This window comes from Pocillopora damicornis, chromosome 9 (genome assembly GCF_964200805.1).
Source record: "Pocillopora damicornis chromosome 9, jaPocDami1.2, whole genome shotgun sequence".
NCBI lineage: Eukaryota > Metazoa > Cnidaria > Anthozoa > Scleractinia > Pocilloporidae > Pocillopora > Pocillopora damicornis.
The window spans coordinates 15,099,074-15,123,836 of NC_142678.1; the positions used below are offsets into that span (position 1 = coordinate 15,099,074).

A 24,763-nucleotide genomic window follows, 5' to 3' on the forward strand; every position below is an offset into this window, starting at 1 on the left:
CTCGAAGCTAAAAAGTTTGCCTCTTTTGAAACTATAGAAATTCTACTTTTGTCGTGAAGGGGGTTAGACATTCTCCAAACTGAAATGAGATGGCTGGAATGATCGACCTCATGCTCAGGGGGTGTCCTACACGACAAAAACCGGGGTTCCATATATATTTTAGATTCTTTCTTTGAAAAAAACCGCTGGGCGAGCAGTGACTTTGCAAGTTACTTAAAATTAGGATTCACTCCCGTTTTACAGCGAGAGTAAATATTTCCTTAAAATCCTGGGGTGTAGTCATGCCCTTTTACAAAAGTTCATCACTAGATTAATGGAACGTCGGTGATGATGTTGACAAGATTAGGGCTTTAGAGGAGAACATGAAAAAGCTGACAACTGATGCTGACATGATTAGGGTTTTGGAGGAAAACATAACGACCCTTCGGCAGGACCTTGTGAGGAAAATTTCCTATCGATTCAGAGGTGGGGTTAAGCTCTGAAGTGGATTCACGTGGACGTACGCCCTGATGATATTATACGTGTGATTCCAAAATGGAACGAGTGCGCAGAATCAGTCCGATTTGCAATCTAAAGTATATTTCAGACCCAAGCCGCCAATTGATCACATCCATTTTGATATTGCAAAATTCAATCGCCGCAGAAAAGGTTTTAAGTTCAGCACCCGCTTTTTATTCATCCAGCACACAGAATGAATAAAGAGGAAACGGAAGCACTTTTTTAAAATCTAATTTGAAAGTAAAACAGAATATTTCGGATGGATTTCTCCATCTTTCATTTCTTGTAATTTGATTGGTTACTTTAAACATGCCTTTCAATCTGATTTTGTTTGTTTACGTATAAGGGTTCGATATTCTACTATAGGGTAATGCATGAATCAGACCAAGTTCTTAAGTATCCGCTTCTCCTTGGATGACCTTAACTAAGTCCTTCTTGATTTTTGTGCAGAGGTAAGAACGGCACTTTCGACGATTTTTGTGATTTTAATTCAAGTATTATTGTTTGTCTCTTTGGTCCATGCAAACCGAAAATCCATGAAACCATGCTCTATAACTATTCGACAATTTACGGCTCGTGGACGCGAACTTTATTTCCAAGTATGTTTGTAAGTTTGAATGGTTTTGAGTTTGTAGGGTATACAAAGATCAACTTTGAGCATGTGGCTGTAGTATTACCGATTTAGTTAGAAGAGTGAAAACAGAGAAAACAGAGAAAACATCTGTTCAGTTCCTTTTTAAGGAATATAAAAGGGAATCAAATAACATCGAATTTTAAGCTAGCAGAGGTACTGAACTACCTTCTTTTTAAAGGTTTTCAACTCTCCAAATCCCTGTGAGAACGGTGGGACTAGCTTTCTAGAAAAAGAGAGGTGCAGATGCAAATGTGTGTGCCCTCCAGGTTCGTTGGAAAAGAATGCGAGAAAGGTATGCTTTGTTTCATAGGTATGTAGCAGCTCATACTTGTTAACTTGGGAGGTACGATTCCGGCAGTTTTCATGTTCACAATATTCTATGATTAGGAAAAACAATTTCCTAGAGAAACCTGAAAGGTTCCTGATTGCAATAGATGCAAATTTTTCGTTTTTTCATATTTCGAAAACATCCCTCTTTCGACCATTCCTTGCATACTTGGTTGGTTTGTAAGGATTAGTACATGTATCTACTATACTGTCGGCCCATATTTCTCAGTCGACAATTGCTAAATCCTCAACGGTAACTATGGCGTCAAATCTCAGAAAAAAATGTTCATTTCGTCGTGTCGTCTTGTCATCTCGTCATGCCAAACACTCATCTCGTCATGTTGCTACATTATTGCGTCGTGCTGTGTTCCCATCTCGTCGTGTCGTCGTGTCATCTCGTCGTGTCGTCGTGTCATCTCGTCGTGTCGTCGTGTCATCTCGTCGTCTCGGGTTTTCCTCTCACTGTCTTCTTGTTCTTCAGCTCAGCTCCGCCTGCATAGTCATTCAATTCTCGTTGTGCCTTTACACATCTCAGGCCATTGCCAGAGACCGCCTCTGCTGCCTGTCCTCGCTTTCTTTCTCAGCTTTCCTTGGCTGGCTTCGCTTACCCGCATGTCTTATTCAACTGCTCGTTGCCAAGTCTCCTGGTCTTCCTCTCGTTCTTTTCTCAAGTGGAGTTCAGTCCGCTGGACTGAAACCCTCCCACACTGCGCCTGACTAGGAGGACAAGAGGTTATAAATAGATTATATTCTCTCGATGTGGAAAGAGGCAGTTTCACTCTTAGAAACTCAGAAAATGTTTTCTATCCACATTCCAATAATTTTAAAACGCACCAATAGGCAGCATTAAAAAGACTTTACCGCTATAGATGAAAATACGGTTAAGTTGTTAGACTTTTTTTATGATTGTCTTGCTCATGGCTGCAAAATTTGAAATTGCTGACTTTATTCCGATCCAGTTTACCATATTTATCGTAGTTAAATTTCATGAAAGCTATTTAAAGAAAAAACTAAATCAAATCTCATCAGGTTTTTTAACTAGGCCTGTCCTAATTACGCTTGGCAACTTCAGAGCAACTTCTAGCTTTGAAGCAAGTTTTTGCAGTTTTTATTGTTATCATAATTATTATTATTATTATTATCACTATTATTGCTATCATCATCATCATCATCATCATTATTATTATTATTATTATTATTATTATTATTATTATCATTTTTCTCCATCCTTATTATCGGTCCGGGATGGTTACAAAGTATTTACCTTTCTATTTCGACAATTTAAGCTACAATCACAAGTTAGCTTAAACAGTCTGTCAGCTCAATGAAGTCAGTGTGGTTCGGTCTTCGGACCACATGTTGATTATGGTATTGTTGCCTCAGTAATATGTCACGTGGACTTGAATCTGAGCAGCGATAGGCAGGAGTCCATTACTGGGCTAGGTTATCAAATTTGATAACTCTTCTGGACTGATTATGATAGGTTTCTAGGAATTACAAGTATAAAGGTTCTTTAGAAAAAATACGCATGGAGAAAAAAACACAATAAAAACAAAGTAGGAATAAGGAAGAGCACTGTGTAGTTAAGACTAATTAGAGCCTTTTCAGTTTAATTAACAAAGCTCATTAACTCATTTTAATGAAAAAAATTTCAAAAACCTGTACTAAAACTTAGGTCTCCTTTTTCAGTATATGGCTCAGCTAGAGGCCATGGTGTGCTCATTGGGGGCATGGGTTCGAGTCCTTTTGGAACCCGAATTATGTTAGACATTTCTCTATGTAAACATTTTGGCAATTTTTTTCATCTACCTTGTAAAATTCATTTCTTTATTTGAATAACATCCGTAATTCCAGATATGATATAATTCATTTCATCGTGTTTTGATCTTACTAGCGGGCCAATCAGTAACTAAGTTTGCGCTTTGTACCTTGGATCAGACACACTCCCTATCCACTGTCACACGACGAGTCTTGGTGTTTGTGGAGACGGTAGTTGTACATTGGTTATGACAATGGATGGTTTCATGGTATATAGAAATATCAAGTGAATAAACAGAGCATTTTAAAGTAGAATCTGAGCCTAGCTTACTGTCAGCTGTTGTCTTTTTTGATCAACTCATACCTTCTCTTGTCGTGAAGGCGGGTTGGTACAGCTTCTTTGAGTAAACTACGTGTTTTTAGATTTCTGTGGATGACAGCACCAGTGTGCAGTTGCTTTTGCTTAAGCTAATTTTTGCACCAGGCCCTCCTTGAAATTGCCATCCTATATTTTCTGTCATTCTTAGTTCTCTTTCTCAAGTTTATTTTCTGACCAATTCATTATTGGGGAAAAAACTTTCTTCATTTTTAAATTAGTATAGTTAACACTTTCTTTATTTAGAGCTTTTATACAACACACTCGCTCGAGGTGGCTGTTTTTGTAAACATCTTTTTCTTTCATCTTCCGGGCTTTTAATTCATCGGCCCCCTTCTCGAACTTTTTTGTTCATCCTGTTGTAATTTATCACTCTCTAAGCGTTGAATTCTTCGTAAAACTTATCTATTTTAACCTAGATTCTGGTGATGTTGTTCTTACAATTTGTATATTGATCTTCTTATTTCAGTTTAATCAAATCTTGACTATGTAATACTAAGATTACTGAGAATAATGTACGTGATGCTTTTGGCAAGCTTTAAAGAAGACTAGTTTTTGTAGGTTATGTTCTGTTGATAATGATAACGACAATTTTTGAAAAAATCTTACCGACAAGAGCACAAAAATCTACGAAGAAATAAGCATTAAAAAGAGAAGAAACATTGAATGTTCGTAGTTCAAATTGATTCACTAATCAGGTGTTGATTAGTTTTTAAAGTGTCAAATTGACAGTTTGGTTAGTGTCACCGGCAGGCACCTTTATAAACAGGAACTTCCAGATGGCCTGCATGAGCAAATCACCCCAAGTGAAATAGTGTTGTGGTGTGGTTAAGAAAAATTTCCTAAGATATTGGTCTTCGGAGTGATCCATCGAACGTTTCTGTTCACAAGAGATTGGTTTAAACGCGTCGCATGACCGCAAATGCGCCAACTATTTATCTGTTTGGTACAAGAGATTAAAAACATTTTTGTTTTCTTTACCTTTCCACCTGGCGATGTTCTCCTTAGCGAGTTCGTCTTGCACACTACGCCTCTTAAACTGCTTTGGACCACTCACGCATCAAAATTGATTCGAAGAATTGTGAACACTCAACCAAAGAGCTCTTCATTCTATTCGATTTTTATTTTCTTAATTTTTATCTTTTTTAATTTCTTTCATGCGAGTCAGTCAATTTTTTTTAGAATATTAACCTTCAAATTCAAATAAATTTTATGATAAAAGGACTGACAGATTTTCTGCGAACACCCAACCCAGGTGGTGACTATTTCAGAGAGAAAATAAATGGGTGATTATTTTCTATTGTAATTTTATCGTAGTTTTATTGGGATCGGGAGCCCGTATTTGAGAAAGGAAATATCGTGATCAAGTAGAGAGAAATATCCTTTATTGCCCCTTTGTAAGAAATCAATACTTGTTTTCAAGTCAGAGTGGAATGTATTTCCGTTCGGCGAAACCGGAAGTTGATATTAGTGGAATTATTCATGGAGCGTTTGTTAGATGGTAAGGTGTTAAATCTGAGATGGGTGATTTCAGTTTTGAAATGAAAAAAAATGGAATGGCGTGAACTGAAGGAAAAAGAAAATGTGAACCTCAAACTAACGCACACTTAATCAAGATTTATTCAATTTTCTTGAAAAATCGTGGTAAGTAAAGACTGGGACGGCGACAATCCAGAGAAACGGGTGGATCTGAGGTAAATCACAGTTGACTGAAAAGAAGATCATATCGGCTCTGTTTGGCCGTAGATGATCCACTGAAAACAGTTAACGAAACACTGGGAAGAGGAGAAAAAAAAATCGCACTGCGCAAATCGATCAAACGGCCTATATTTGGGCCTAGACTTTATCGTCTGTTTGGTTTCGTTTACTGATGGCGTTCGAGACGTGAAAACAGAACGACTTTTGATAGGGCGTTTGTGGCGAAAAGTTACACCCCTTGCCCATGACGTATGTAAATCCCAACTAAATGGGGGTCTCTTGAGCGATCCTAAGCAGGAAGTCATTTAAAAAATTTAGATCTGATTCATGCTCGATTTTTTATGCTTTCGTTTGGCTTTCCGTACGCTAAATCACGAACTAAACTCTTTGCTATTTAGAATTAAAAAAAAAAACAGCAACGTAAAAAATTAATAAAAGCATTAGCTAACTAATTGGCTAATTTTGAATACATTTCGGCTATTTAGGTAGCAATTGAGGTTTACCAATCCCGAAATTAATTGCTTATCTTATCTGATCTCGCTTCCGGTGAATTTGGTTGCGAAATGAATGACATACCAGCGTCCTACTCCGTTAAACTATTTGTCATGAGTCACTCATGACAGTGCGTCAAAAAGTCACGAACAGATATCACTATGTTACGCCCTTTTCACTCTGTCTGGAATATGCATACGTAAGGCACGGTCCGATCCGGCCGAAACACGTTTTAAGTGGATTAAAAGAATGAAAGGAATAACCGAAATTTGATGAAATCTGACATCCGCGCCATCTTTTATTACTATAGCCTCATTTCCAAGTCAATCTGAAGGAAGGATCGGAATTTGTAGTCACGTGATAATTTTTCCTCGGCGCTGGCCAAGCGAGAGGCCGCGAGAGATTAGTCGAGAAATTGGAAGTTTTACTCTGTAAACTGGTGCTCGGTTTGCCGTTTTTGAAGTGCTGAGGGCTTTAGAGGGCTGTATCACAGCTACTGGCTGTGTTTTTGGTTTGCATGCGAGGAAGTTTATGTCGCATTATGGAGCATCCGTTTCATGGAATGTTGTTTTGAAGTAGCTTACTTCTTACTTCGCTCACGGGAAGCCCGAAGGTTTCTACGTTCGACTCCGATAGTTGCCCCGGATGTGTTTGCTGGATGATTCTGTGTCGACGCCCATTGATCATTAGAATATCAATTCACGAGTCGTCTATTTTCCAGATAATAATAATAGGAATTTACGTGTGTAAAGTGCGGTGTTCGCCTTTGTTGAATTGGACGTAGCGTTCGGCGGCCCATATGTCAGTCTAATATTGAAGTTCCTTTTGGAAGGTCAAGGCAGTTTTTACTCCTTCGTTGATCTGTGATTTGGTTAAGAGTTTAGCATCGGTTATTTTGAGAGTTTCTTACCCCAGAAGTGCGACGAGTTATTCGTTATTTGGAATACAAACGATTAATTACGAATTGTCAACTGGAGTAATTTATTTCGACGTGCTCAAGAATTGCGACTTTCTTCTGTATCCAGCACAAGTTTACTAGTTGCATTGCTGACTGTACCCTGTCTGTGCTGGCTCTTCATCATGGGTTAAATTTAGCCTTTGTTCACTAACATATGGCTTCTATTAGAGGCAGCGTTGAGGTGAGTTATCTCTATGTTTCTGTTTTAAACAGCGGTTATGGGTTTTGTTGATCCAATTCGACAATCGCTATCCTTAAACATTGCAAATTTTTTCAGCAGGGTGTAGAATTCCTCAGCCAATTCTTTTCTTCTGGTGTCGAACATCTAGTCTGCACCCTTTTGGTTGGTTCCTTTTATCCTTAATAATAATTTCATTTTCAGTAGATGTTTATTAGAGTTCAGTTTGTTACTTGCAACCGTGCGTAAACTGAACAGTAAACCTTGTTTATGTTTGAGTTAATGTCATGTTATAGAATACCTCACTTTGTAAACTTCACTATAATAGAGAGTTTTCTCACGCGAAACTTGTTTCGGCTCAGGTATTCGGAAATACATAGAATTTAGCTTAATACTGGCTATTTTTATTGATAAGTCGTTTCGATGTAATCCTATTTCGGCAAGGTGAAGTACCGTTCTAAATCCAGTAGTATTCTTTAGCCGCGTGAGGCTTTGAATATGTGTGAATCGTACGTCTGGATTCGAATATGTTTGCACAATAGTGTCTTGGTGTCCGGCGCGTTCATTTTTAGAGACCTGTTTGTTGTTATTTCAGGATACAATACCCACTAACCAAGTTATTTATGGCTATGTAGTGATTTATTGGAATTAACATACACTGGTAACTGTGATTTCACGTCCGCGTTCATGCGAGATATCTTCGTTCAGCGTGCATTCATTTTTTTTTTTTTACTGAAAAGAATTTTTATCCGATCGCTAGTTCTGAAAGGAAAAAAAATTCGATTGCGTCAATGTTGTTGCCAAAACTTGATAAGATGTTGAAGATGACAGTTACCACTTTTAAAACATGGCGACCTTCGGTTCTTGTGACTACGATCATCGTCTGTCGCTTGTGTAGTGTCGGAGCGTAATTTGAAAATAGTATGATTAGCCTGCTAGGGTACTCATGCGGTAAAAGATTAATTTCCTTTTCATTTGAGGGTCAATTGTTTTTAATTTTTAATGCAGAATGTTGTATTCAATGAGCATTTCGTGGTAAATATTGCATTGTAAGCAAATGTAGCCGAACAGATCTTTTCACACTGCGGGTATAGGATGTGAATTGAATGTAGTTTTTTGTTATATTATACGTAAGCTTCTGGTCACTTTAATAGATGCAATTACCTCTTTGTATTGTGTTAGCGGTATTCTTTGGGGTAAACAGATTAATTTTTTCTTTCCTGAACTGATCATGTTGAAGCAGAAGCTCTGTTAAATTTTACTGGCGGAAAGAGATCTCAATTATGATGTAACGCTGAATGGAAGCCTTTACATTCCGTAAGGGAAAATGAAATTTCGTTCTATAACGCACAAACGCGTTGATGTACAAACCTAGTGTATAGCTGGCTCTTTTATTCTTTTGAGTGCTCAGTACTTAAAATCTCTCAATGAAATTTAAACATTACTTCACAGCAAACCTGTAACATGAAATCAGTCATTCGTAAACACAATCTGGAGGACACCAGAGCGAATTCGCCACAATGAACACAATCTGTAGCTGTGTTTCAAGTTAAGATTGACCTACAGAGTTTTCTATTGTTGATGAGTAAATTTGCATTTGGTAATAATGTTAAGAATTTCTTTGTTTGTGTTGAATACAAATTTCATGCACATACTGAAAGCTATTAACGATCAAGAGTAGTTTCAAGAAATGATGTGTGCATGTATTGTTAAATGAATGATCATAAGAAGCATTAGTTTGTTCTTTGTAAAGTTACCTCTTAAAACGACCTAAAATTACCAGAAAGTTTTTTTTTATTAAACTTTTATTTCTGAGGTTCTTTGTATGAGTTTCTTTTGTACATTTGCACACATTGATTTGTCGTATTATTCCTGTTATCTGTTGTTAAATTGTCAAATGTTTAGACACTTAAGTTCGTGCAGAAAAGCGTTTGCTGCTTATCTGTTGGTGTAGGTTTTGAATTTATTTTACCATCAAACTGATTACAATGCTTCAGTAATTAATGAGTCAGCGAAAGAAACTTTTGCACGTAGGAATGAGGAAAAATTTTTTTTAATGCATTTAATAATGTGGCTTTTTGAAAATAATAGACGCATGATGTACCCAACCTTAGGTCTGAATATTATACAATTGAAATGTGGAGACTATAAATGAAATCTTAGTATAACTGAAAAAAACTAGTTGTTAACTTTTTTTCTATTTATGACCCATCAGCAATTATCATTTTGATAGATATTTAGGTAGATAACTTTATTTACAATGGATGAAACACTTAGCCACTGGGCTAGTTTACAGATTTCCAACATGAAAAAGATAATATAGTAATTACAATATTAATACTAATTATTATAACATCTAATATAACTTTCCAACCACTCCCCTTCCCCCCCCCCCCTCCTAAGAAAAATACATAGGTCTTTCACCAAAATTATCAACTTAAGCTTAAAAACTAATTGTTCTTGTGTGCTTGAGAAATTACTGGCCACCAGCATTTTCATAATACCTTCTATAGATGTATAAAGCTTGGAACAGTGGGTAATGCTATTAAACAAAAGCCTTTCATTTATTACTGTGTACAGTGGTCTTTACATTTCTCAGTTGTTGGTACTTTTTTTTTATTTTTCAATTTTCAATTTTTTTCAATACCTAATCTTGTTAATTTCTCAGACTTGTCAACTTTTCAAGAATTTATTTTGTAAAATGAATTATTTCAAAAGTCACCTCATTAATATGGGCGTTCGATTTACTCAGTGAAAACATCCTACTTATTAAGTTGGCCCTTCAGAAGTCAAAGACATAATTTTCAAATCATTTACTATTAATACTTGTTAATTCAAACACACAGATGTCAATGAAGCAGATAATGGTTTTCATTGTTTATTGACAAATCTTTTGTTACACAAAACAACTGGTAATAATTTGTTCATGAATGTGATTTTGTGCCTGTTGCACATCTGTTCTATTATTCAATTTTGAGTTCATTACCAACAGTGTTAGTTGGTGACCTGAAGGTCATTTGCATTGTGTTATCCTTGGAACTTAATTCTGTTAGTGTATTTAAACTCATTACTCCAGTTGACTATGGGTCATAAAAAAGTAATAATACTTAATTGAAGAAGATTACTGGCTTAATTCCATTTTAACATGTGACAGTTTAAAGTCCATTGACTAAATATAGTTTGCAGAAGGTTTTTCTTGAGGTGAAACTTATTTTTAACTGGTGAAAGTAACATAAACCTTTAGTGATCTTAAATAGTTTGTGAGTTGCGCAGATATCAATAACTTTGTGCAAGCAGAGTTTTTGAGAATTCTATGAAGAACTTTTTACAGAAGACATCCTGCTAACATAAGTTCTCATTTTCTTCCAATCTTAATGTGCTTTTGGAGATTGTTTGATCTCAAATATATGTATGTGTATAGGGTTGAGAATATAGAAAGATTGAAATGAAGAAAATTAATAAATGAATGAGGAGTCATTCTGTATGGAGTGTATCACACTCTATGAAAGATCCTGAATGTACAGATTACTGTGCCCACTGCTTTTGTACAGTATTATGAGAATGTTATTTTCACTGAATAACTTCTGCTGTGGAACTTAATTTTCTCTTTAGGAAAGTGAACTGGCTTGGCAACAAAAGAAAGACATTGGACATAACCCAGGATATCTCCCGCCCTCCAAATTGATAAGTTTGCAGCGTCAAAGCAATGGATTTGGATTCACATTGCGACACTTTGTTGTTTACCCTCCAGAACTGATAAGAAAAACAAGTGAGGTAGGTGTCAATTTATATAGCATTACCATTTTTTTTTTAGTTCCAATTGTGTCAAGTGAAGGTGGTGTGACAGAAAAAATTGACTTACTTCCTTTATTTTTTCTGAGTTTTGCTATAACATGTGAACAGAGAAATTCTCTTGGGCTCAGCATCCATGTAAAAGGGAAACAGGAAAGGGCAAATAGCTTGTAATAGGCTTCTCCTAAAGTAAAACTTTAAGCTTAACCCTTTAACTCCTGTGAGTAACAAAGACAGAATTTCTCCTTGTTATATCTGTCCAATATCAAGTAGAAAAGTGATTAGAATAGAGAAAAATATATCAATTATGAGATTACTAATAATTGATCCAATACCAAATTCTCCAAGCTAACATAACAAGAATCATTTGACAGACAGTAAGGAGAATTGCTAACGAGATCTTGGGAATTAAAGGGTTAATTATGAGGCTTAGATGACACAGACAAACATGCTTGTTTCCTTTTGTTTGTGTTCTCTCAGTCCTACAGTTAAGAAGTACATACAGTAATAGGGTAAATGTGATTGACTTGGTGAAGTTTGACAAGGAACAAACACAACTGTAAGAAAGTGTTATATGCAATTTTGAGATATGGAAGGCTTGGGGGAAAGTTTTTGTCTGTGGTTTAGCAGTTATAAAGTATTGTTACTTGTTAGGTACTAAACTGTAATCGTTGTTTGTTCCTTGATAGCTTTTTGAGCCTGTTGATTCAAAACAATGTTTACATAATAGAAATATTTTCTTTTTATCAAAACATGACATGGCTTTTCCTTTACTGCAGCCTGACCCAGGTGTTAATGGCATTGATCATCATGTTGATGATGCTGAGCGGCAAAAGTCAGAGCCCATGGACACAGTCTTTGTGCGACAAGTTGCACCTAGTGGACCTGCTGACAGGGCTGGACTTTCCACAGGTACAGTACAACAAGAATTACAAATGGTGGTAGATGTGGTGGCTGAATAATTGCCAAAACCCTACTCCCACTCCACCTCTTTCCATGCAGGAGTATGATTGTGTTTGATGTAGTGTGGGATTGGGGAAAGGGCAACTTTGGATTAATCAGCATGGATTACCCTCAGGTTTTCTTGAGGGGTTGCTGCCACCCATTTGCACTCATGGGTGGTTAGAACCACTTTTGGGAGTTGTGTCTTGCCAGAACATGACACAAAGACCTACCTGCTCAGGGCTCAACCCTTTAACTTCCAAGAGTGATCAAGACAGAATTTCTCATTACATTATCAATACAAAAATCAAGAAGACAGGTGATTGAAAATATGAAAAACATCAAGTAGGGGAATACTAGTGATCCAATACAAAATTCTCCAAACTGTCATCATCAGATTTGTATGGCAGACAGTAGAAAGATCTTGGGAGTGAAAGGGTTAAACTTGCACATTTTGGCCAATCACCTTGGGATTGAAGAAAAATTCTCATCAGGGCTCAAAATAACAGCTGTAGATGGACCATGTGCAGTCAAATATAGGTTTTGTGTGGTCAACACCCTAGATGGCCAAACAGTTTGTGCAGTTGTTTATTCATTTGAAGAGGAATTTAATGCTGAGCTAAGTTCAGGTTTTAAATATGACTGTATCACTTTTCTTAAGTATATTTGTTTTACAAGGGGGAGAGGGGAGTTATTGAGATATGACTTACGGTTTTTGTCCAGCCAAACATGGTTTGTGTTAGAGCAAAAATAGTTTTGAGTGGCCAACTTGATGTGGGCCAGCTGGAAAAATTAAATTGAGCCTTGCTTATTACCTGTAGCACAGGCCTAACCTTTGAGTATATTTCAAGTGCTTTATTTTAACCTATATGTACACTTCTTGCCTTTTTCCAGGTGATCAAATTGTTTCCGTCAATGGCAATCCAGTATTGGGAAAGTCATATTCACAAGTGATTGAGCTCATAGTTTCAAGGTCAGTAATAAGGTCACAGCAATGTTTGTTGCATTAACGAGTCTTCACTCACCAGTTGTCTTCTCATATAAAGTTCTGTCAAGGTTCTATGAGTCATTTGATCACCCTTTAGTACGAAATGGTTGTGAATGGTGCTCATACCCAGTACTACTGGCAGGAGCCACTTACCATGTTACCAATTTTGTTTACAAGATTTCTCTAAATAGTTATTATTTTACTTCTCAGCCAAGAACTCTTGGAACTAGGCATCATTCCAAAAGAAGATTGTGTCCTTCAAATGGTAAGTATAGGCTTAGGTTTGTTTTTGTGTCAGTGATGATGATGACATTTTTGGTTCTTGACTCCCTTGTGCAAGATGCAATTAAGCAATTACTTAGTATATCTTGTTAACATACCTTGTATTGCAAAGACTACATAAACCTCCTACTCTCTAACATCAGTATGGATATTCTCCATATATTTCCTAAGGTGCTGACAAGGAGAATTTGCTTCACAATCAACCTTTTTTATTTGATGATTATTTTCGTTATTCTTGTGACCTTACTGTGTGATTCAGGGTGATATTGCAAAGAATAATTAGATGCTAATCACTCAAAGGGTTAAAATCACTCTTCCATGCATATAAAGGTGCACACTTCAGAATCTCCTGTGCAAGTTGTCATGGTATAGCCAACATACCCTGTATTTCACAGATTACTTGAATATCACTTTTGCACAAATTTAAAGATACACAGCTCAGTAATTGGTTTTGGTTCTCTTACTTTGAGAAATTGCTATAATAAATCTGAGTTTAGCCAGGAAAAAAATATGAGATCACAATTTCTTTAGATCAATTTTCAATTGCTTGTCGAAAATAATCTGGGATTTCTTTGGTTTTACTTAATGTCATTACATGATTAGTCCAGAAAAGTCATGCCACTTTCACTACCAAGCAGATCCAAAACCAAAACTGATAGGGACTATTTACTTGGTCACTTGTGTTTTCGTGCACTTCAGGCAGTTAGTTTGTTATTTACTTTGAGTTCAAATTAGCTTCTGGTGATATTAATTTCTTGCCATGATTGCCTGTTGTGGTTGTTTTGGGTTTACACAACACTTGATCAAAAAGTGCCTTAATATCTTCATTTTCTGGTATTGACTAATGAATAAAAGCCATGTATCATCCCAAAAGTTCTAGACAAACAGACTAGTATCATCTGTCTCAAGGTAAAATGACCTATTCAAAATGTTGCTTGTTGAATGTCTAATTTCTTTTATTTCATGCAGGTGACTCCCACACTGTCCTCTATTCCATCAAGCATATCTGTTAGGTCACATGAATTCACCAGTCAGTCACCACCTCCTGTCAAGCCAAAACCAGTGTACAGAAGACTGTCAAGTCATGACAGCCCAACAAGAGTCATGTCTACTATGACCATAAATCCAGCAAACTCATTCCACCTGAAATTGTCTGACAAAGATTCTCAGAGCTCTGCAGTTTATGATAGGGGTATTCCTACTCCAAGTGTCACTCTTAGGCGTGGTTCTGTGGACAGGACTGCAATGGAGAACAGGAGTTTTGTTATCACCTCGGAGAGCAGTGCTTACAATAATAATTTAAAGTCGAGAAGTTCAAGCACTTTGGAAAGTAGCTCTGTGAAATCCCCTCATATGGATGGCTCTTATTTTATGGCAGCCACCGATTCCACTGGGAGGCCTCTTGCTCTTCGTTTTGACAAAGGTTCCAAAATGGGAAACACTCTAACAGTCCTGGAAGATTCTTGGACTAAGAGCCGTTCTCATTCTCTTCCAGTGGGAGAAATGCAAAGTCATGAAGATCAAAACAGGAGCCCTGGTGGAATATCTGAGCCAGAGAAAGTCAGATCTGTAAATGACAGGTTTGGATCAAAAAGTAAAGAACATGGTTCAGTTAGCATACCCCCATTCATGCTGTCGGCACCTAGAACTGTGGCTTCAGATAGCCCTTCAACAACATACATGAACACAAGCCCTGACATGGGGTCTCGTCAGCCAGTGGCAACAGATCCAGGTTACAGGAAGAGTCGTCCTTCCCATGAGGAGACCACATCATATCTAATCAGAACTATTGCGTCTCATATGAACAAGAATAGTCCAGTGGAGTTGAAATCATCAACAATGGACGCCACACTTCTTGAAAGTAAAGAAGGGCTGCCTCATAGACAGAGTGGTGACACTGGGAGCTGGTTGTCACAATCAAATTCTGAAACACACAAAGACACAGAATCTCCTCATCCAGCCAAAGTGCCACGGCAGAGTGAGGACCATGTGAAACAAGCTGCATATTCAAGTCAGCTATCTGTTTATCCAAACAAGCCCCCTTTTGATGAGATGACTGTCACGCGAACAGTTGGATATGCTGTATCTGAACCAGACCCATCTGCAGCAAACAAACAAGGCAGTCCAAAGCCACGTCGGGTTTCGTATCTAATGGCAACCTCCAAAGGTCCTTCCTCTTCTTCTCCATCCGACCAGAAAATTTGGTCCACAGCTCCTCAAAGCAAGGGAAAGTCACCATTGGTTGAAGCATTTTCTAATATGTTACCACCAGTTATGGTACATGTTTCATCTGGAATGGAGCTCTGTGAGGACGTGAATGAGGATGAAGGGATGGACATTCCTTCTAGTGAGCAGGAGGACGAGGTACAGTGCCAGCCAGATGTAAGTTGATAGTCCCTTCAAGTCAAATCCTCCAGCAAAGCTTCGCGAATCAAAGTTGGAGTTTAGCTTTAACTAGTGCAAGGCTGTTGGAGAAATTGTTAAGGGCTTTTGTTCAATTTTTGGGTAGTCTTGCACTTTCACACTTTTATATAATTTCCAGATTATTAACATAAATATTGGCCAACATGCTAATAGTGTAGCAGTCTATTATGGGTCTGTTATTAAGAATGAGATATATAACTAAACTCTCTTAAAGCTAACTGCCAGATCTAAATTGTTTTTAGTGTTGGGAAATACTAACAACTGAATACATTTTACTATCAAGGAATAGGTCAAAAAGGAAATTATTAAGTAAAAGCTTGGTTACTTCATTATTCTTTATAATAATTTATTTTTGGTATACATGTAAGTGTATTGGTAATTAAGTTACTTTCTCTGTTGGCAAGGATGCCAAGAATTTCATCATTATGATAACAAATAACAAATTGCACTTTATCTATACATAACTGGGTCTGTTCTTTGTAATCACTTATGAAAATATGTATTTCAGTTTTCTCTCTGTTATTTTGTTTACATTTTGCATGATTGACCGTCCATTATGTATTGCATAGGTGTTTTCAGGCACTGGTGATGAAAAGTCTTCCAATGAGGGTACAGCCCAAAGAACAAACAGACGTATCTCCTATGTCATGGCAACGTCATCTCCAACATCTAAACATGAAGCATCACTGGAAGCTACCAAGGAAGATGAGGTAAAAACCTTTCAATGACATACATGTTGACATACAAAATGGACACCTTTTCAAAGTGAGCACTTCTTAAAAAATCTGGCTTAACCCTTCAACTCCCAGATCAAATTTGTCATTCTCCTTATTGTCAACCATATGATTCCTATAATGTCAGCTCAGAGAATTTAGCATTGGATCAACTAATTATCCCCAAATTGATATTTTTTTCTTTATTCTCATTACTCATCTGGTTGATATTGTATTGATATTGTATGGAGAAATTCTGTCTTGGTCACTCATGGGAGTTAAGGGGTTAAAGGAGGGTTACTTACTTAGAAACTATTAACCTGTACTGGTTCAGCTGTAGCTGAAGCTCAAAAAGTTATGAATTAAGTGGCATTAGAAATGGATTTTCCTTGTATCCCCACCATCTAAGAGAGTGAGGGAGGAGGGGGGAGGGGCTTATTCAAGAGAGACACCCTTTTGATAGCATGGTGTAGCAGGATGGCACCTTTTAAAGTATGGGAGCTTACAGTATGTTGAGGTTCAATTTGATCCCTGGTTGAAAAATGTTTATTGCCATAGCACAAGGAAGTGGTAAGGTATCAAAATGAGTGACAAGGAGAGGTTACAAGTAACCAAGCATAAAACTGAACCAAAAAACATGCATCAAGGATGAAAAGTTGTATACCTTACATGCTTTGGAAAAATTATTTGGAGAATTTACTTAAGATGTCATTGCGATAAACCTCTTATAACAACTTTGTCATTTGAAATGATGTGTGTTAAGGGTGTGTGTTACTATATGTGATCAGATTTAAGCATTGCTTGCTTGGACCAAGGGCTTACGCTCAAAATTTCAGCTTTGAAATTCTTTTTGGTGGCTAATTTATGTTATCAACTCAGTTTACAATACCATATTGCCCTGTTATACTCTCCCACCAATGCAGCACCACAGTTTCTTTAGAAACGTGCCCCCTTTATTCATGAAGCATAAGTAGTTCATCCCAAACTGGACAACTGAATGCACAAAGTTTAAATTAAATGTAAAGCGTTGACAAGTCATTTCATGATCTTTCTAGTGAAGAAGCTAGAGTGCCCCTGACCTACTTCTCAAACCAGCTGTTACCTTGAGCTCCACAAACCCTTATGCTTTTTATCTTGATGAATCCACTGCTGATAAATAATGGTAATTGAACTGAGTGGAGTGCAATTTGGGCTGAAATCATATGTGTGATTTCAAAATTGAATGAGCGTGCAGCGCTAGTTAAATTTGAAACCACAAGTACGATTTCAGACCAAAATTGCACGACACGAGGTTCAATTACCACTTTATAACATCCATTTTGAAATTGCTCAAATACAGGCCTAGGTCAGTTAAAATATTTTTTTGATGCAGTACTGAGCTGGTTTGAAATTAAATTCATCCATTTTTTGGGGGGAGGGGGATAACAGTTTTGGAAACAAAAGTAGCAAAATTTGCCACATGATACTCTTTGTCTCACATTTTAATGCAATTTGATTGGTTACAAGCCTTGAAATCTGATTGATTGTTTTGTTTTTGGTGTAACCTCCTCATTGACTGAGAAAATATGAAATTTAAAGCAAAAAATGGTGCAATTCGTGACTTAGTCGCACCAATTTGAGCCAATTAGATTACAGGGACCACCAGTGATTTCAAAATGGGTCTAATAAAATAACTAACTGCAATTGTTAATTGACACATCTATTTAAACCAGGAAACCAAAGATAGAAATGATCAAGTTCCAGGAATATCAGAGGTAAGCCACTGTTTTGATGTTAATATTAAGTAATTTGGTTCTTGGGGGTAAGAACTCAGGTCCCATTAAAATGTTAGTTTATCTTTCCTGTGGTTAAATACTCTGATTTTATATAATTAGTGCATGTGTTTTAATGCTAGTAGACTTCTTTATTCACAACTGAAAAGGATGCTGTTACATCAGCATTGATTTTTTAGATGTAGTTTAACTGATGTTTCAATTATGTTTGTGGTACAATCATGTAGGTGTGCAAGGAAGGTCTTCTTTATAGAAAAGTAGCAGTGGTGGATGGAGGCAAGGTATGAGAGCAAGAAACAATTAAAACATAAGTTTTGTATTTATACATTTTTTTGCAAAGAATATGATATAAATTGTTAAGATTTCTGTAAGTGTCATGGCACTCACAATCAAGCCATAAAAATAAAAGCATGTTTCTTTGCTATGAAGGTTGATATGGCAAATAATGATTCCAACTCCCATTCTTGAGAAAAGCTAACACATTTCTGTAAATTTGTAAGAAGATATTAAATGAGCCATTTCAATATGCAATATTTTACTGACAAAATCAATTAAAACATTTTCCCTCTTTCCTTCTTGGAAAAACACTTGTCCAAAAGAAAGATAATATATAGATTTAGCCAAGCCTAAAAGTGGAGCTTGCATTTTTTTTTTTTGCCGCATGTCTCAACGCCTTGCCCTGGCCAGGGCTAGAACCTGGGTCGTTCGACTTGGAGCCCAGTGCACTGACCACTGGACTACAGTCATATGGTCATCCATCCAAATTTTTTTCGGCTTGATGGGTTACTACTATTTTGTATTATTATGGGGCTATGCTCTGCGAGCTCCGCTATAAAGAATAAAAGAAAAATCAAAATTGGAATTAATTGGTATAAAAATTATCCTCAAATGGTCTTGGTGAAAAAGGAAAGAAGTAAAGATGTTGGTTAGATTTTGAACTATCATATGTTAATGTGGTACTTTATTTTTTCTTTGGTTCAAGCGCTCAAGTGCACGGTCTTGGAAACCTGTGTATGCTGTTCTCAGAGGCCATGTTCTCTATTTGCATAAAGATAAACACTCAGCCCATCAGGTGGGTTGTTTAACCTTTAATTCCAAAATCTGATTGTTAATTGTCCCCTTGTAAATTGACTGTGAGAATCAGTACTTTTTGTGTCAGGACTATTCTTTGAAATTGTAATTATATTGTTTGTTTCAAAGGGTCTGATTTAATCTATGTAAAATTTTAGGAGGACAGTTCTGATGAACAGCCCATCAGCATCAAGTCTAGCATTGTGGACATTGCCCATGACTACACAAAAAGAAAGAATGTTTTCAGATTGACAACATTCAATGGATCAGAGTTCTTATTTCAGGTAATCCACTTAAAAAGCTTGTAGGCTATGGTCCCTGTCTCAGCCTGAAACATTTCCACTGAATTGTTTCAAGAAAGTAGGTAATAATAACAATTGATGTCTAGTTTTTAGTAGTGTAGTTTTCATTTTATAGTTTAATCATTGTTGTACGGTGCTTTGAGCAATTAGTGGGCACTCTATAAGTGTTACTATGTTATTATTATTATTATTATTATTATTATTATTATTATTATTATTATTATTATTTTGTTTGTGTGGAAAGAAAGGCTAGCCCTTTAACTCCCAAGATCTGATTGTAAATTCTCTGCTCCAGCTGTTATATTTTTCCTTGTAAATTGGTTTTGAGGATTTGGTGTTAGATCATGATAACAACTTCCACCTGATCAGTTCAAGTATTCACATTACCTGTGTGCTGGATAATGTATAGATATTATATGGAGAAGTTATATGTTAATTGCTACTGGAAATTAGGGGGTTAACAGTAGTTCTCTTCATTATTTTGTAGAGTGAAGATCTTGAGTCCATGATGTCTTGGATTGCAGCCATTCAGGCCAACAACAACCCAGATGAAGATGTTAGTGTATTTTCCATTATTTTAAGTCATTTTGAGCTATTATGTTGAATATAGAAAACAAAAAGATAAATCACTGAAATTAGTTCATAAAACTGTCAAGTAATACAAACAGAAATGCTATCTGAAGTTTATTAAGGGTTCTAGATGTTTGCAGTTTTGATGCACCCTACCCAACTGTTTCTAAGTGGCAAACTGAAGTAACTGTTGTTTATTGTAGGTTTCCCAGAAGGCTTTTTTCCCTCTCCTCTCCACTCCTTTCCCCCTCTTGGTTTCGCACCAAGATGCATTACTAACTAGAACCCTTATTGTGTGGTGCTGTGCACCCTGTAATGAGACTATCAAAGACGTAAAGATGACTTTTCTCTTAGGAAAATGGCGTGAGTAGTCAGAGTTTGATCATCAGAAGGATGAAAACGGTGGAACAAGAGACTTCTGGGTAAGAAGTAAACATTAACTCCTTCAACCACGTATTTCGTTAGAAATACTATCAGCCTTGTAGCGTGAAAGAAAATGTATGTATGAAATTAATTTTATAACTGTGAAGAGGACCGCTCTTGTTATATGACTTGAAGTATGTAATTAATGTAATATACTTTGTAATGTAACGTATGTTTTATCTTAAGTGTAAATTGTAATTTGTGTTGTGGGCTTCTCTTGTATTTTATATTTTTAAATACATGTTGTTTTACTTGGTATGTCTTAAGCAGACCCTCATTCAAACAAGCTTGAAGCTGAACTGGGCCAGCCTGCATAAATATCGCTAATAAAGAAATAAATTTATAAATAATTAAACCCTTTACACCCTAAGATCAGAATCCATATTCTCTATACTCATCCCTACACATTTCCTTTGGTAATGACAAGGAGAATTTGTGCAACAATCAAAGCTTCTTAGTTTGGCGATCATTTCCTTTTAGTTATTTTCATGATCGTAGTGAGTGGTTCGACGGTATTACTTTAAGGAGAAATTAGATGCTGGTCACTCAAAGATAAACAGGGGTGGCTAGTGAAGATAGGGGTTCTCTCTTGATAATCATTATTGTTTCAATAATCAATCTCAGTATATGCGCTATTGCGCACCTACCCTTCCCCTAACCAAACATCAACCTAACTTGTTATCAGTTGACTGTTTTTGGGTTGGGTTGGGGAGGGGTAGGTAGGCAGTTTCTCAGATACTGACGTTGAGCCAATGTTATTTTTTATAGTACAACCGCTGCTTCGTCTGGTCACAAAATGTCGCCTCCAGTGAACACCAAGATACACAGCCTTGGAATATCAAACATCAAGAAGAGCCTGTCATTCAAGAACATTACCGCTGGACCGAAAGGTGCAAGACGCAACCATGATGATAGTCTGATGCTCGGATAGTCTGAGCTCGTTTATTCTAACTCCTTCCTATCCCGTCTGGTACAAGATGGGAGGAGAGGAGGGGTTACACTTAGTGACAGTTTGAGAATTGGACATTGCAAAATGATTTTGGTGTTCAAAACGTGTATATTTTTTCCCCAGTTGGCTTTGTTTTTAGAGACATCCTGGGTTTTATTATTTGGCAAGACATCTAAATTCGAACTGGGAAAGACAGCAAGGCTCTGAAATTCACACTTGCAGCCTCTGCTCAACGCTTTACTCATCTTTGTACTGTTTCTGCTCCTTTACAGTTTTAATCGTAGTTTTCGCCGCAACTTTTGCAATTTCTCTCATTTCGTGACATTTGAAACTTTGCAGTCTCGACTTGTATTCCCTAGTAATTTATTGGTTTTTGAAAATTTGTCATCTTTGGTTTTTTTTTTTTTTGATGATGATTTTGTTTTTGAAGGTGAAAGTGGGAAAAACCATGGAAACAAATCGACCAACAAGCGGAAGAAACCTAAACACCCAAATAGTTATCCATCAGGTAGAGTGTCCTAAGTAACTAGGCGGCTAAAAGTGGTCACAATTATGGCTGTAGTTGACTACGTTTTAATGAGGAATGTTTAGGCAGATGCGGTGTTATTACATCGTAAGCTTACTTGTGTTCTAATGATAAAATTGTCTTTATGAAATTGTCAAAGTACTCTGTGCTGGTCATAACTCACACCTGCATTACCTCTTCATGGCAAATGTGGAGCTTACATAGTTGTTTAAACATTGAAAGTATTTCAATTTTATGAGAAGACTGTGATGGTGCCGTTGCTGTGGCAATTTAAGGGACTTACTGTATCATGTTGTGTTTTTAGGGCACTCTGTTGGCGTACCACTAGAGCTGTGTCCATCATCCAAGGCTAACAAGGTTGGTTTAAAAATATTTACACTGCGTGAAAATCAGGGCAAATCATAAACTCCAGGAAGAATAAACCTTAGAAAAATGAGAATTGTCCTACTTGTCACGCATAAGGCATTTCGAGCGCGCGTTTTAAACGAGTACTCGCTCATTAAGAAGTCTGAAAATAAATGTTGTTTATGAAGGTAGAATCGAATAAATTGTTCAACGACTCTTTATAGTTCTTAAGTATCCATTGGTTGGTTTCTGGCCGCGATTCATAAATTACTTGTTCAATGAGTTACAGGAAAATAACTCTAAAACATAAAGGTAGATCGTGAATCGCAACATAGAGAATTCATTCGCCCGCCATATACGTGGAAGCTTGCTTGACAGAAAAAAAAAAGGAAACATGAAAGTAAATCATCAACCCTTTAAGTCATACTAGTGACCTACACATAATTTCTCCTTACGCTATCAGCACGATATCAAGCAGACAAGTAATGAGAGTACAGAAAAATATCAATTGAGGGATTATTGGTTGATCCAATTCCAAATTCTCCAAACTAATATCATATGAATTGTATGGCAGACAGCAAAGAGAATTACTAATGAGATCTTGGGAGTTAAAGGGTTAAAAATAGTCTAGAACAAAACTAAAAAGGAAAAAAAAAAAAAAGGAAAAAAAAAAAAAAGAAAAAAAAAGAACTCCATCATTTGTTAACTAGGCAGTTTAAGTGGGAGTGGGCTCGACCACCTGTGCGCTGGATTTTTCGGGCTGAGCATAAATCTTCTTCTCAAAGAATATATTCGGGTGTTCTTAATTTTTTTTCCGAATCCCTTGCAACTAGGTATGACACACCTTTCTTAAGGTTATTTCAAAGTTATCTCCGGCATAAAACAGTCATTTCGGTTCGGTCTTACGAATTTTGTAAAATTTCATCCGACGACACCATATGGTATGCAAATGAGTTTAAGATCTCAGTCTTCTAATAGTATGAAGGCGCCAAATACCTTACTTTATTTTCAATCGATAAGTCCCAACATCTTTTTGTTTAGGTTTTGCGCAAAATTTCGTTTCCGCCATTTTAAAGAGTAAGAAAACAATGACAAAGGGGGAGGCAGGGAGGGGAGGATTTTGGTTGCGTCACGATAAAATTTACCCAGGGCTCTTTCTCCTCCCCCACGTGCACACAGTGGCAGTTAATTGGCAGTAAATTTTCTGTAGTCCCCCTTCATACTCTGTTGGCGAAGGCTGATCCCCCAAGGTTCTCCTAAAAACCATGTGATTTCCCCCTTCCTTCTAAAAATGAAAAAGAAAAAACCCACCCATCCTACCCCTAGGAGATAACATAATGACTGGTCCCGAAGGAAACAATAAGGCGACCTCAATCATCACATGATGAGCACGAACCTATCAGGTGTGTCCTAGAAAAATCGGAGGATTCATTGCTAATTTGAGGTAGGCGAGTTGTATCGACTTATCCGTGCCCACTTTGATTCGACTTTTCTGGCGATTTTGGGCTGCGAATTAATGGCGAAAACCAATTTGACAGGAGATGAAACGCAGAAGAACATCTCTTTCTTAGATGGGTTGCATCAACGATCGATTTTTTTCCCAGCAGCCAACATTCTCCTCTCCATCACAGCATTTCTTGGGAATTCTCTAATCCTTGTTGCCCTCCGCAAAGAAACTTCCCTTCATCCTCTGTCCAAATTCTTGTATCGTTGTCTTGCAACAGCTGATCTGTTGGTTGGTCTTGTTAGCCAGCCTCTCTACGTTACCTGGTGGATTTCCCGGACTCTATCCACGATTCTTTCTCGATACGCATCTGACGCAGCTTTCATTACAAGCGCTGCATTATGTGGAGTCTCTTTGTTGACTTCGACAGCTATAAGTGTGGAGAGACTTCTCACCTTGTTGTTGGGGCTGAGATACAAACAAATTGTGACTTTGAAGCGCGTATGTGTCACTGTAACTGTCGGTTGGGTTTTTTCTTTTTCCGCTGCTTTATGCTTCATTTTAGATAACCGTATATCTTTATGGTATGGGTATACTACTATACCATCTTGCTTGCTTATCTCAATCGCCTCGTACACAAAGATTTTTCGCACACTCGCTCATCATCAGGCTCAAGTACAAGATCAAAATCAGCAACGGCCGAGCCAAGTAAACATACTGAACATGGCGCGATACAGAAAGGCAGTGTACAGTGCACTGTGGGTGCAGTCAGCATTAGTTGTTTGTTATTTGCCATATTTTATAAAGGGAATTGTGATCAACCAGAGGAAATCATATTCACTGCACTTAGATGTCCTGAAGGAAACAGCGATTCTCCTAGTTTACTTCAATTCCACGCTAAATCCATTTCTTTACTGCTGGAAGATTAGTGGAGTTAGGCAAGCGGTAAAACAAACAATTAGACAAGCACTTTGCTGTCCATGGAGTTAAATATCTCTTGGATCACACTCATATTAATACTCCCAGGCCTGACTTATGAAGTTACGGTTATCATGAATGAAAGTTCTAGGGATATTTTATCGGGATAAAGAAATAAGAGATTTCTTACATCGTCGCGTAAGCTGTTGTTGGTATTCTTTATTTCCATATGGAAAGCAGCATCGGAATCGGAACACCAACTGCGTCTTAAGTATATGTTTCAAGCGACGGCAATTATCCGGAATACGACAATTCAAAATGACATAATCGAAACAAACGTGAAAATAGTTTTACTTTACTGCGTTGTTTAACTTTCTCAGTTA

The 24,763-nt window shown here is 37.1% G+C and overlaps 1 protein-coding gene across 2 annotated transcripts in view; it reads left to right on the top strand.

Moving 5' to 3' along the window:
- The first annotated feature begins 5,965 nt into the window (after nucleotides 1-5,965).
- Nucleotides 5,966-24,763, top strand: part of LOC113665398 (rho GTPase-activating protein 21-B) — a 29,196-nt gene continuing 10,398 nt past the window's right edge. The window contains exons 1-16 of one of the 2 annotated variants that reach the window (XM_089182180.1): nucleotides 5,966-6,922; nucleotides 10,532-10,693; nucleotides 11,491-11,623; nucleotides 12,548-12,626; nucleotides 12,852-12,906; nucleotides 13,893-15,305; nucleotides 15,917-16,057; nucleotides 17,773-17,814; nucleotides 18,060-18,113; nucleotides 18,815-18,904; nucleotides 19,062-19,187; nucleotides 19,693-19,761; nucleotides 20,130-20,197; nucleotides 20,967-21,088; nucleotides 21,578-21,655; nucleotides 21,978-22,030. In XM_089182180.1, the coding sequence (XP_089038306.1) occupies nucleotides 6,896-6,922; nucleotides 10,532-10,693; nucleotides 11,491-11,623; nucleotides 12,548-12,626; nucleotides 12,852-12,906; nucleotides 13,893-15,305; nucleotides 15,917-16,057; nucleotides 17,773-17,814; nucleotides 18,060-18,113; nucleotides 18,815-18,904; nucleotides 19,062-19,187; nucleotides 19,693-19,761; nucleotides 20,130-20,197; nucleotides 20,967-21,088; nucleotides 21,578-21,655; nucleotides 21,978-22,030 (2,712 nt within the window). In that variant the 5' untranslated portion in view covers nucleotides 5,966-6,895. The remainder of the gene's footprint in view (nucleotides 6,923-10,531; nucleotides 10,694-11,490; nucleotides 11,624-12,547; nucleotides 12,627-12,851; nucleotides 12,907-13,892; nucleotides 15,306-15,916; nucleotides 16,058-17,772; nucleotides 17,815-18,059; nucleotides 18,114-18,814; nucleotides 18,905-19,061; nucleotides 19,188-19,692; nucleotides 19,762-20,129; nucleotides 20,198-20,966; nucleotides 21,089-21,577; nucleotides 21,656-21,977; nucleotides 22,031-24,763) is intronic. The other variant, XM_089182181.1, reaches the window with a different exon arrangement.